At 34.4% G+C, this 14,438-nt stretch overlaps 1 protein-coding gene across 3 annotated transcripts in view; it reads left to right on the top strand.

The window, feature by feature from the left end:
* The window catches only part of LOC136039214 (CCR4-NOT transcription complex subunit 3-like), an 89,071-nt gene extending 80,055 nt beyond the window's left edge, over nucleotides 1-9,016 (top strand). For 2 of the 3 annotated variants that reach the window (XM_065722744.1, XM_065722743.1), the window contains exons 10-12: nucleotides 1,789-2,021; nucleotides 7,104-7,313; nucleotides 8,446-9,016. In XM_065722744.1, coding sequence (XP_065578816.1) covers nucleotides 1,789-2,021; nucleotides 7,104-7,313; nucleotides 8,446-8,544 — 542 coding nt within the window. In that variant the 3' untranslated portion in view covers nucleotides 8,545-9,016. Of the gene's footprint in view, nucleotides 1-1,788; nucleotides 2,022-6,743; nucleotides 6,876-7,103; nucleotides 7,314-8,445 lie in introns of those variants that run through there. The other variant, XM_065722745.1, reaches the window with a different exon arrangement.
* The last annotated feature ends 5,422 nt before the right edge of the window (nucleotides 9,017-14,438 follow it).

Genomic DNA, 14,438 nt, shown 5'->3' with positions numbered 1-14,438 from the left:
TTTTGTTTTGGAGGGGGGGGGGGGGGGGCTAGATAGAAGAGAAACATATTTTTGGCCGACATCTTTCAGTTTGTTCTCTTCGTATCGATATAGGTTGTAATTCCTCCTAAACTCCTGTGCCCGCCCTCCCGAGGCTTCAAATTATTAGTCTTATGGGTAGACTCACCAGTCCAAGTTAATTTTCAGCCTACAAAGGCCCATTGACCCCCTCCCCCTAAAAAAATAAACAAAAAACAAACAACAATTAGTTAAGGGTAAAGCAACCTAATATTTAATTTTTCCATCCTCATCATATATTTTGCTAGCTGTTGGACATTATCTTCCCTAATTATGTCCTCGGCTTAACATTCACTTCATTGAACATCACCAACAAGTAATTGTTCCCAACCCGGCGGGTGCCTGATCCCCGTTTTAATGCCATATTTTATCCCCACCTCCTATTTAGTCTCCGCTGGTGTTTAATTATTCTATTATATACAGGTTCCAGAGACAGCTTCCAGAGCTGTCTCACAATTTCAAAAAACTGGGGAATCAGATTTTCCTATTTTGGTGAGAGGATTCCGAAATTTTCCTATGCCTGTAACGAAAAGCAATCAATCAATCATTCTATCAATACTAAAACACTATTACAAAAGCAAAAAAGTTATTCGGTCCAAGAAGCTTTGCTTGTTATGGGCCATACAACTCCATAGTAGAGCACTAAAGGAACCATAAATAATACCCTAAGTCAAACAATACGTATTAAAATAAAGATGAAATAGAATTAACACTAGCATAAAGTAAAAAAAAAAAGTAACCACTCTTATTTCAGGTCCTATTAAAGTACCAAGGACAGTGGAAATGAAATTTGTTTATTTAATCGGTTAAGTGGAAACCTACACAGCCATATGTATCTTAAAAAATGAAGAGAAGTCAGTTATTTTTAATGACTAATACCTCCATATGCAGTTATGTAGTTTTTATTTGTATTGTGTTGCGAATTTAAAAGTAAGAAAGATGGTTGAAAAAGAAAGAGTCCTGATGTCGTTTTATTAAAGAAGGCTTTTCAGTTCTGAAATTAAGGAAAGACAAACATAATATTCTGTAAATAAAAAACATCCAAAAAAGAAGCTCAAGTGTGTAGAATACTGATTACGTACTGTCTAGTAGACAGTGACCAGGTCAGCTAGAAGTCTATTAGTTTGTAAATGAACAGATTTCTTTTTAAAATATTCGTTCTCACCATATCTAAAACGAAAAAAGATAAAAATTGTCGATTTACGGATTATAGTAAGTTCTTCGGTTGAATTAACCATCGATGGAACTTGGAACCATGATTTTCTGCGCACTAGGTTGGTACTCTCGTACTGGGCTGTAATAATTATTTTGGACATCTCGTTATAACCAAGAAGTTCAAGGTCTCACTAAAATAGACTACGCAGCATGGTCATGTCCTGGGGTGGGGTGGGGGGGAAGGTGGAAGGGGGTCGTAGCGCCCCCTCCGACGAACATTTTACTAACTCGTAAAAAAGTAACGAAAATGCATACAAATAGGTTTTTGCTAAAGTTCTTTTTGTTAACCCTCATCCCCTCTCCAAACAAAAATTTTGGAATCTGTCCTGCTTAATTTTTCCTTTCTTAAGTTTTAATGATATAAAAGTAATATAACTTCTTTGCTTGGCATTGCGATGTACATTCTTTGTTGATTTTCCCATAGTTTATTTTAATCAGTTAATTGATAAGCAAAATGACATCACCGTTAGGTTGTTATTGTAAACAACCACATGATAATTGTTGTTGTTGTTTCAGCCGCATTTTTCAACCGAAATAGTACAACTGAGCCGAGTGCCACTCGTGTTGCACATATTCCACCTTTATTGGGTGTTTCGCCGCTTGGGCCCGTTCCTCTACAGAAAGAACACCAGTACCAATATCAAATGCTCGAAAGTGCGTACTTCCATCTGCCTCATCCCTCGGATTCGGAAAGGCTGCGGCATTATCTACCTAGGAATCCTTGTCACACGCCTCCTTATTACCCACAGGTGATTATATTTTCTTATTGCAAAAGTCCCTAAATAAAGGCTTTGCCAATTATTTAGGGGATGTGAGTCCTTCGGTTCCACACTCCTTCCACAAAACATTTAGATTATATGATTTTTTGCGCCAACTGTTTGTTCTATTCTTGTGTTTTGTTGTTGGTATTTTTAATCCATCCCATCATACGAAATGGCGTTAACTTTTATGGCGTTCGGCTGATCTGCCAAGACTAAAAATATTCAAGTCTACTAATAACCTTGATCATCATATGCTACTTTGAAGTTAATTCTCATTTCTTGATTCAGAATAGTCAATATTATTTTATTATTTGTGTTAAATAACAAATGACGTCATTTTAGATCTCCCATAAAAAAAGGTTTTGTCCATGACTTTGTAATATATTTATTAAAATTTATCTATTAAATCTGTGTATTTACTACAACTACTAATTCTATCGTAACTACATTTAAGGCTAAGCGTATTAAGATGAAAAAGGCGGTGTCCGTTTAGCTGTTTTATTGTTTTATTCTTTTGTGATGGTGTGAAGGTACAATCTTTTTTGTTGTTAAAGTATTCTTTTCTTAAAACTTCCAAAATTTCATTAATTTTGGTATTATTTTATCTAGGTCACTCAAATTGCCAGCATATCCTAAGTCTAGGATAGTTTTTACTTCTCACGTGATACCATATTCTCATAACCTTAGTTGTGTCTCACAACTTCACGGAACTTCGCATTTTTCCCAGTGTGGTTGTATCGAACTCATGATTATGCCACGACATCAAGAAAAAGTCCACATTTCATAGTTAGATGACAAGCGACAATGAAAAACTGCATCTTCAGTACACCAGACTTCTCCAATACCTGGTGTGGGCTATCTCATTCTACCTCCCACTTTCCGCTCAGTTCGTTGTTTTTACGTTTCGCAAAATATTTATTGCGTTTACCAGCTTGGTACAAAAACCCATTTGAAGTTTTTTTTTATATGAAACCCTGACTTAAGTAAGTTTAGCCAACAAGGAGTTACCAATTGAAGCTAAAAAAAAAAAAAAAAAAAAAAAAAAAAAAAAAAAAAAAAAAAAAAAAAAAAAAAAAAATCAAATTACGGCTCAATGCTAGAAAAAAAAATTTTCATTGAAAAAAAAAATCTAGAAATACCTCCTAGGACAACATAATGCGCGTAGCCTGAGCGGAAAGGGTGCACAATTATTCAAATAGCTGATTTCAAAACAGAGTACTCAGAGACGTATTTTAATAGATGTATAGATAGGTTTATTTCAAACATACAACAGAAATCATTAAATAAATAAATCCGCTTATCTCCATAAAGGCTCCATAGCCTGTTGAGGAGTGGGATGAACATCTTCAAATATTAAGCATCTAAAACCGTGATTCCCAACTTTGGTCGCAGGCTCAACCAGTTGGACGCAGTCTCCACCAGTTGGGCGTGGCAGTATTTTGATGGTGCAAAATTATTCAAATAGCTGATTTCAAAACAGAGGATTCAGACATATTTTAATAGATGTATAGATAGGTATATTTCAAACATAGAACAAAAGTATAGATAGGTATATTTCAAACATAGAACAAAAATCATTCAATAAATAAATCCACTTATCTCCATAAAGGCTTCGTAGCCTGTTGAGGAGTGGGATCAACATCTTCAAATATTAAGCATCTAAAACCGTGATTCCCAACTTTGGACGCAGGCTCCACCAGTTGGACGTGGCAGTATTTTGAGGGTGCAAAATTATTCAAATAGCTGATTTCAAAACAGAGGATTCAGACATATTTTAATAGATGTATAGATAGGTATATTTCAAACATAGAACAAAAATCATTCAATAAATAAATACACTTATCTCCATAAAGGCTCCATAGCCTGTTAAGGAGTGGGATCAAATTATTCAAATGTTAAGCATCTAAAACCGTGATTCCCAACTTTGGGCGCCACCAGTTGGTCCAGGCTCCACTAGTTGGAGGCAGACTCCACCAGTTGGGCGTGGCAGTATTTTGATGGGTTATGGGCGGGGACATGGAACTTTCATCATCGGGGACATGGCATCACATTCAAATAAATTTAAAAGCGGAAAAGATGCATGGTAGCATTGTTATGACGTTATGCATTGTATAAAAGGTCTAAAAAACTTTACATTATAAGACGTTATGCATTGTATAAAAGGTCTAAAATTTTATCTTCCACTATAATAAAATATGGCTTGAGGAAGACCTGAAAAAGATACTTATTTAAGGATAGAATGATATTGTTGAAATGTACCAGAGTAAATGTGCCTTTATTGTTATATCTATAGATATTTAACATTTATATCCCCTCCTCCTCCTCCCCCCAAAAAAAAACAAAACAAAGAACCGAGTGCTCTATTCCTTTCGCTATTAAACTTGTGCTTTAGTCCGAAGTACTTATAACCATTTGATTCTTTTATGAAAACCCAGATACATAACTGCTGGATCGTATTAAACTAGGGATTATAGAAAATTGGTGTATGTTAGTGATTAGTGTTTGTGTAAAAAAAAAAAACTGTTAGTGTTTGGTGATGATATATTGTGTTGTGACTTCTTTCTGGCAATGTTGCCTGATCCCTATATAAGATATTTGTTCTTAAGACTTTTTATGAAAGATTCTTAACATAAAAAATGAAAGTCCATATAATGTGTTTGCTGAAGAGGATGGTAACCTCCCTGAATTTTGGCAAAAGTACTTACGTTTAAAGTTAAAATGGGTGGATATTAAGAACACGTTACTTTTCTTATGAAAGTCCAAATCTGGCTGAAACTAACCATATAGCAAACTTTGAAGTTTAGATCTCCTAAATCTCCACATACATTATAGTTGACTCCTTCCTCTCCTCTTCTTAAGTTTTTTCATGTATCAAACTTTGAAGTTTAGATCTTCTAAATCTCCGCATATATTGTAGTTCGCTCCACCTTCTTAGCCCCCCTCCCCTCTCAGGTTTTTTCATATAGCAAACTTTGAAGTTTCTATCTCCTAAATATCCACATACATTGTAGTTCACTCCTCCCCTCCAGTTTTTTCATATAGTAAACTTTGAAGTTTAGATCTCCTAAATCTCCACATATATTATAGTTCACTCCTCCCTCTCCTCCCCTCAAGTTTTTTCTTCCACTCTGTTTAATTTCAAATCAAACAGTTTGTAGAAACGAACAAAAGAATTGCATTTTAATACTGATTTTAAATATATAAGCTTCATTAAGTTTAGTCTTACCCATCAAAAGTTACGAGCCTGAGAAAATTTGCCTTATTTTAGAAAATAGGGGGAAACACCCTCTAAAGTAATAGAACCTTAATGAAAATAACACCATCAGATTCAGCGTATCAGAGAACCCTAATGTAGAAGTTTCAAGCTCTTATCTACAAAAATGTAGGATTTTTTATTTTTTGCTAGAAGACAGATCACGGATGTGTGTTTATTTGTTTTTTTGTTTTTTTTTCAGGGGTGATTGTATCGACCCAGTAGTTCTAGAATGTCGCAAGAGGGCTCATTCTAACGGAAATTAAAAGTTCTAGTGCCCTTTTTAATTGACCAAAAAAATTGGAGGACACCTAGGATCCCTCCCACGCACATTTTTTCCCCGAAGTTACCAGATCAAAATTTTGAGATGGTCATTCTTTTTAGTTTAGTCGAAAACTTAATAACTATGCCTTTGGGGACGACTTTGTCCCCCACAGTCCCTGGGGGAGGGGCTGCAAGTTACAAACTTTGACCACTGTTTAAATATAGTAATGGTTATTATGAATTGCACAGATGTTTTCAGGGGGAATTTTTCGCTTTGGGGTGGGGTTGAGTCGGGGGATGGGGTTACGTGGGAGGATCTATCCATGGAGGAATTTATCATGATGGAAGAGAATTTCCATGAAGGGAATGCAGGATTTTCTAGCATTATTTAAAAAAACAATGAGAAAATAAATACATTTTTTTTAAACTGGAAGTAATGAGTAGCATTAAAATTAAAAACGAACATAAAATATTACGCATATAAGGGGGTTCGTCTCCTCCACAATTCCTTGCTCTTTACGCTAAAATATTTCTAGTAATTTCAACTATTTATTCTACGGCCTTTGTGATTCGGGGATCATTCTTAAAGATTTGGGACAAAATTCAAGCTTTAGTGTAAAGAGCGAGGTATTGGCGGAATTTACATTTCGTTTTATTTATGCATGTGCGGTGAGCCGAAATCAAAAACGTTCAGAAAGTTATTCCGCATATGAAGGGGCTGTCCCCTCCTCAACGCCTCGCTCTTTACGCTAAAGGGTTTTTATTGTTTTAAACAGTAGAGTTGTGACAAAGACTCGAACTTTAGCGTAAATGGCGGGGCGTTGAGGAGGGGAAAACCCCTTCCATATATGGAATATTTCCTGTTCGTTTTAAATTTTAATGTCGCTCCTTACTTGCAGTTAAAAAAAAACTTGTTTTTTTTTCATTTAATTTGTCTTCGCGCACGCGCTATGACAAATGTTTAGCGCATAACGACTGGCTCTTAGGAAACCTGAACTGAAACTATTGATGTGACGCAGACGGATTTTCCGTTTCCATGCGCTTTGGTATGGGCATTTCTGAAGAAACTTTTCGCTATTGTTGTATATCTGTGCTGTGTTAGTGTATGTGCTATCTGATACAGTGGATTTGTTAGTGTATGTGTTGAAAATTATTTGTAAGAATTGTCAGTGCATATTGTTATTATCTTTTAGGCAATGCTTCCTGGCTCTGATGGAGTGAAATTTGTTAGTGTACACAGTATAAGTATGTTAACAGTAGCGAAAACTCCTATACTCTCCATTAAGGATTTTCGGCACATATCAGTCTAGACCTCTCTTCATGACTCCACCTTTGCGTACGCGCAATGACAAATGTTTAGCGCATAACGACTGGCTCTTAGGAAACCCGAACTGAAACTATTGATGTGACGTAGACGGATTTTCCATTTCTATGCGCTTTGGTCTGCGCATTTCTGAAGAAACTTATCGCTACTGTTATATATCTATATTCTGTTAGTTTAACTGTTGTCTGATACAGCGGAGTTGTCGTTGTAAGTTGTTAATTTCTTTTAGGCAATGCTTCCTGGCTCTGATACAGTGGAGTTTTTTCAAAGACTGCCAACAGAAACATTATTCTTTATATTCTATTATATGGAAGGGACAAAGGCACAGTATTTAGCTGCGAGGGCGCTGAAGAAACAGTCCTGGCGTTTTCATACCAAATATATGATGTGGTTTCAAAGGCATGAAGAGCCTAAAACTATTACCGAAGAATATGAACAGGTAATTTAAAACCAGTATTATTCCTTTTATCGCTTTTGTATCCCTAACAAGAGTTCGTCCATTTTCTCCGTATTATCGAAAACCCTGTGTTTTTTGCGATATAAATATTCCTGTACCAAAGGGGAAGGTCAAGAAAAACATGCAATGTCGAAAGAATTGTCCCCGAATGATAAATAAAACTCCTAGTTGAGAACGTGTATAAAACGTACAGAACGTGCCATTGAATTTCGTTTTAATTGTATCCATGTTTAAATAGTATTTAAATAGGTTTTCATGTTTTAATTTCCCAGTTGAAGTTTTCTTTAAATTTAAGTTCATTTTTCGGTGTTCTTTTCTTCTTATGTTGTACTTTTTGTTTGTCTATTCTGTGTTTTCTTTTATTTACTCCTCTGTGCATTTTAGTATTTGATTTAATAAGTATTTACTCTGTGGATCCTCTTGAATCCTCTAAATAACTTTGTCTTGATCGCTTCCCGCTTTTCCTAACCAGATTTAGATTCAATAATGTTTTTGTTATGTTTTTTTATATTTTTTTATGTTTTTGTAATTTTCCAAAAATTTTATAAACGAACGCCCAAGATAATTCACATCGAATTTTGTACAGCGCTCGCAAAAATGATGCCACTACTCTGAATTTATTGAAAAAAAATCAAAGAATTTACTTGTCAAAATTAATCCGGCTGAAAATTGTATAGTGCAAAGAGAGATATTCACTGAATGAATGTTAGTTCAGTATCCGTATTCGTAAAATTTAAATCTGAAACATTGCTCGAATTGTTACATATATTTTGCGGTATTACTATATAATACGTATATATATTATGCATTATACATATATATATATGCGGTATGCTGTCTTCCAGGCGGTACTCTGTGCTGGGGGCCATATCCCTACCCTATAATTGTATAATATAATACACGTTATATATAGGAGTGCCATTTTTGTGCTACTTAACTTTGTTTCATTCATTGCTGCCTTTTCTCATTACTTTTTCTTTTATTCATTATTTCTTTTATTAATTTTTCTTATTTCTTTTTTTATTTTATTATTTCTTTTTATTATTTTTATTTATTTTTATTATTTCTTTTTCTTTTATTCATTATTTTCTCACTATTTTTCTTTTATTTCCAGGGCACGTACATTTATTTCGACTATGAAAAGTGGGGTCAAAGGAAAAAAGAAGGCTTCACGTTTGAATACAAGTACTTAGAAGACAGGGATCTGAATTGAAGTCATCACCTCGGCTGACCTCATTATGGTCGCACACTTAATTTGTTTTTTTTTTTAATTCTGTCAACATCTGTTGTTCCAAGCACGATTAAGCTACTGGGTCGTAATAGTTCTTGTGATTATTATGATACAAAGGAAAATTATGTTGTTTCCTCCAAGGAGTATTCCTCTTTTCTTTCTTGTTCTTTTGAAGGAGCTCTAACCATCTAGGGTTTTCAATGCTAGGTGGTTTGAGGTAGTCAAAGTGAAAAAAATTGACAAAAAAAAAGTTTTTTTTATTGTAACGGACTTGTCACATTGAATACAGTCTCACTGTTTTAAGTCTGGAGTTTTTGTTTCCTAGGCTGGGTCGTATCGAACATTCGCCATTTCCTTGGCAGTGATATTGTACAGTTTTCTCTTGTCTTTTTGTTTTGCGCAGTATTTGGTCGCAAGGAAAGAAAAGTTTATAAATAAATGATAATGTCTCTCATTGTCTTGAATTCATTTTAGACCCAGAATTGTTTTTATTCTCCTTCTCTACTCTCTCTCTCTCTCTATCCTTCACTGAATGAACCATCAGCTTAAGGCTTGTCTTGATTTACGCCATTCTCTTTGCCACTAGCAAGATCGGCTTTGATTGTACAGCCAGCCGTAGCCTAAGGAATTTTTACAAATTATTCAATAACATCCAGCTCTCCGAAAATGATACACTTCCAATAAAATGCTGCTGACAGGGTGAATGATGTCAATTAAGACGAGGCTTTATTCAAAATAATTGCTGATAAATGTATACATAGATCCTTTATTTTTGGCTCTACCGGAAACCCGATATTTCTACAATAAATTTAAGTTGAAACGAGAAATAAAAGAAAATAAGTATAGCAAAGTAAAAAAGAGAAACGCACGAATAAAAGAAGGAAAACCAAAGACTACAAACTAAATAGCAAGCGTATCATTTCTGAAATCAACTAAGTTTATCGTTAGGATTGATTGTACCAGAAGGCATTGAAGAATTAAGGACCTAGTAAGCTTACAGACCTTAAAAAATTGAATGCAAGAAAGTAATAATAGCTCATTTAGACGTTTATAAAATTTAAATGAACATTAAAAAATCGAACATTTGGCTCTAAAAAATACCTGTCTTTCATTGGTATGATTTTTATCAAGATGTATTTCCCTCACATTTTCTCTCTCTCCTTTTCTCTGTATCACATCTTCACTCGTCTGCTTGTCTGTATTTTTATCTTTCTCTTCCTCTCCTTCCCTTTTTCTCTATTTCTCTGAATTTTAAACCATATGAATGAATGAATGAATTTATTTAGTGATTCGACTCACAAAGAGTATTTCACTTTCTATTCTAAAGCTAAACACTGTGGAAAATTCAAGCAACAAAAAAAAAAAATTAAAAAAATCAAAAAAAAATCGGCAGAATATCTTCTTGGCATAAACGTTTTAAAATGTGTGCTAAAAATGAATAAAAAAGAGGATTTTCACTCATTCTAACTAATTAAAAAAAAATTGTTCCAAAGCGCATCCACAGCAATATGTAAAGGAGTTGGCAAAGACTCGTGTACAAGGGAAAGGCCTGTATTTTTGTTCGGGGGGGGGGGGTATTTTTATCGTGAGGGGAGGGGGTTATGATTTTTTTACAACATATCAAAAATTTGTTTGTATGCATTCTTGTTATGTTTTAACGAGTCAAAAAAAAAAAATGGGGGGGCTTGTCTATGGGTTACCCATAAAAGTGGAAAGTGGCGCTGGAGTCAATGTTTAGGGCTTCTCAGCATTTTTAGTGCAATTTCAAGGCAAAATTAATGTAATATAGCATATGTCTGATTTAATTTCTAAAAAAAATTATAATTACCGTGTTTGATAAAACATCAAATGCTAGATGGTGTTTGATGATTCATTTCCTTGACACTAGTGTCATTTTCCACTCTTAGAAGTTGGTCATGCCAAAGAGCATTTGGCGACACTTGACATTTTTTCCAGTGTAATAATAAGAATAATTAACTCGATAAGTGTAGATGGTAAAAATTAGGGTTGTAATAAGTAGACCTACTTATGTCCCTGGTAGAATCGACTGATGAATACAGTTGTGATTCAGATAAATTCTATTTACAGTTGTAGGAACAAATTTATAGTGTACTCGAGTAGGTCATGGGTATATTAGCAGTTTCTTTCTCATCCTAATTTTACTTAACTATCCTTTTAACGCCACTTTTGACCGTCTTAGTTATAAACTAAATCGACAGTAGAGGAGTTTTAAATTGTAATGAAGATAAAAACAATAAGTAAAGTCGCAAATTGCATTAGTGTGACAAGTTGTATACAAATACCGGAAGGTAGGAGGTGAAATAAAAGTTTGTACATTGTTGGGCAAGCGGGGCTCAAAATATACTTCTTTAAAAATATGATTAGCGACCAGCAGTGATTAAACTTCAGTTATATTCTATGCTTAGAATTAGAAGAATTGTGTGCTTCATTCACAATGAGATTTTAATAATATCGAGATACAACTATCGGTTATTTAAGTCAATGAGGATTTTTTGGTGAATATTTGAGTCAGTTGAAAAATTCTATGAAGAATCTGACTGACTGAAAATAATTGTTGCTAAGTCTTGGTATTTGTAAAATCTGATTGTGACTTATGTATTATTGGTACATACATAATATCCCTGTTGTTAATTTATTTAACTTTTAAGTTTACTTTAAGACCACTTTTGACCGGTCTTTGAGATAAAGTCAAGGGCCATTTAATAAAAATAAGTTTCACAATTTTGGCCTAGGACGTAACTAAATTGCATAAATTACACTTTTCTTGCAAAATCAATAAATTTTACAGTGAAAAAAAAAACAAGAACAATCAAATGCACTGTCAAACAGGAACAAAAGTCCGAAAACCGATTGTTGCGTCATCTTAACGGTCCAATTTTATTCTTGCTTTGGGTAGGCAAACGCTTTGAAGAAGTAGGTGGCAAAAACTAAACAATGCTTCTGAATCGCCAGTAGTAGCTTTCCAAACTTGAGGATAAGTTGGTATCAGTACTCGCGGAGAGAGGACATTTTGAGCTGTTTGAGAACGGATTCTTCAAAGGGGAAGAAAATAGCAATTTCGTGAAAACTTTAACTAGCCTTATGTTGGGCTAACTAAGTTTGATAAGAGTTAGATAATTACAGAGGAGTTATCTGACTTTCCATAGGGAGCAAATTACTTAGTTTGATGATAAGTTTTAGATCTAGGAGTTTAGCTTAAGGGAAAAACAACATGGTTTTTGGAAAGGCTTCGTAAAAATGTTCACCCTTAAATTAATAGTTGAGAATTCCTTGGGTCATCAGAACCCTTTTTTCCTCAGCTTAATAGACTTTGAGCAAGTGTTTGAATCAGCCGATACAAAAGAGCGTTAGCGAAATTGCTATCCGTGTGTGGTACGAAGTTAAAAACTATAACCGTGTAAGACAAAAACATGCTGCACGAAATAAGGTTAGTTACTGGTTTTGTATTTCATTTGGTTTGGTTGCGTTTTACCACGGGTAATATCGATAGAGTTTGTCCTAAGTAACAAGGCAAAGGCTATGAAAAAGCTTGAAATCAAAGAACAAATTTATAATTATCCAATACTTAGGTTATGCTAATGATTCGAGCGTCTAAACTGAAAATTTAAGCAAAGTAAATGATTTTTGAAGGTTTTAAAAGTTCAGGATATAAGAATAGGTTTGAAAATAAGTTCCAAGAAAATCATGTTGCTTAAACTAGCAATAAGTGAATGTGGAGGGGTTTATTTTTACGTACTATCGTGCACTGTGCAACCACGGGAAACGATGATTTAAACTCAAACCAAAATGGACGTTTAGAATAAGGGTAGTGCTTCAAAGTATTGTCACGTGGCGGTTTTACTTAAACCAGTTATTACGCTGCACACTTCTAAAAACGATTTAATTAGTCAGTATTGCAGTATCGTTTTGATTCTTTAGTTATATAAATTCCTTCTTTTCATTATCAACTATGTCTCTTTGTAGTGGTTTCAGAACTAGTAGGTTCAAAACCCTCTAGAGGATCCAGAAAGTGCCCCAAAGATTTTATCTGGTGTCCCTATTACTTGTTTATTTTTTATTTTTTTTCACTCCGTTTTTATAATAAATTATCAATTTAGTCGATTATTGTCACCCTTCTTACATTAAGATTTTGTTCATTAGCACCCCTCCCCCCAGATTTTGCTCTAGATCCACCCCTGTCAAAACCAATCTTTTCAATTTTTGTTAAAGGTACTCAATTTAAAAAAAAAACTTTTGTTAAAAAAGAAGTTTTCTAAAGAAAATTGCCTAGATATATTAAACCAACACTACTAATGAAACCAAATAATATCTCAAGCGTAAAGCGAACAAAAATCACTTTAAATAGGTCAATGAAACCCAAAACAAACACAAATTAGAATTGATAATCCAGTCACACACACAAAGAACTGAAACTAATTTTAACAGGAATAGAGTTAACGCTTTAATTTCTTGTCGTTTTTTCTTTACTAGACTTCAAATAAGAAACAGCGGAAGGTTATTCCTTTGGTTCACTGAATATTAGTTGGTCCTCGTTGAATGTTATAGAAACACGATGCGCCTCTAAGTTTTAAAAAGGGTATTTTTAGCAGATATACAGGCTAATAGCATTTAAGCCTATTAAGGAGATTCTGTGAATCCAATTTACGAAGCATGTGCTAAAAGATCATGACTGCAGACAAGCAAAGAAATATGTATTTTAAATGTCAAAGTCATAGCACACCAGCTAGCTTTTCAATTCATAAATATTTCCATGAGTTTGAATTTCAGTACCTGAAAAACTTTTCATGAGGTGTAGTTCATTAAGATAGCAACGAGCTGCCTTTGTCCCATTCTCTTCCAGAGAAAGGTGGGTTCAGAGAAAATCCAGTTTGTCCGCTATTGAGCAAATCCATACAATTAGACAGCTGGTATGGAAAACTCTAGAGCATCAAAAAAATTCCCCCCTCCTCCGACATGTGTGTCCGACTCGTAAAAACGTAACTATAAATAAAAATAAGTAATTTTTATTTGTCTTTAATTTTTTATGTACCCTCCCCCCCCAAATTGAAAAAAAAACAGCCTTGGTTAATGCATTTGAATTTTTCAGCTTCGTCATGGATCACGTTCGTCACAAAATATTACTGGCGAATCTTTTTGGGATTGGATGTGCTTAAAAACTTATGTCGAATGTTGCTTTTGCTGACGATGTGCCACTGATATGTGAAAGTCTTGGTGAGCAGAAAAATACATTGAAAAGACTAGCGAATGCTCCAAAAAAGCTTAATCTAAAATTGAACTATTGTAAGACCAAAATAATACCTGAGGACAACCTCCTCAACAATATTAAAACCAACGGTAAAAATTTTAAGGTAGATAGGCGGTTCATTTACCTCGGTTTGATTGGCTAATCAAATGAAAATGCTGCATTCCGAGAATAATATTTCAGAAATCATAGATCAACAGCTTCAGGATAGCACAAAAGCAGTAACTTTATGTTATACTCATCTAAGTCTTGGCCCATGGCTCAGACGGAGTCGATAAAGGTTGATGCAGTCTGTGCAAAGTCTTTAAATAAAATGAAACGTCTTAGATGGATTAACAAGATATGGGATTTGAAAAACTTCCAATCCTTTAAATTGCCACTATTGTTTGAGCAGCTTGAGTCTCACTCGCTGTGTTAACATGTCATCAACTTTTTCTGTCCACTGGGACCCCTTACTAGTATATTTCAATCAAGTGTCTCTTTCAAAGCACCCAACCCTCTAAAAAATGCTGATTTTGTTTGCACTTTACTACCAAAAAAACATAAACACGAAAAAAATATTCTCTTGGTTTTTACATTAATGTTTTTTCGAAAGGTTTATAACTTAGCGATT

Source organism: Artemia franciscana, chromosome 19 (assembly GCF_032884065.1).
Source record: "Artemia franciscana chromosome 19, ASM3288406v1, whole genome shotgun sequence".
In the NCBI taxonomy this organism is placed as follows: domain Eukaryota; kingdom Metazoa; phylum Arthropoda; class Branchiopoda; order Anostraca; family Artemiidae; genus Artemia; species Artemia franciscana.
Note: the sequence above shows the minus strand (reverse complement) of the source record. Positions and strands in the feature narration are given on the sequence as shown.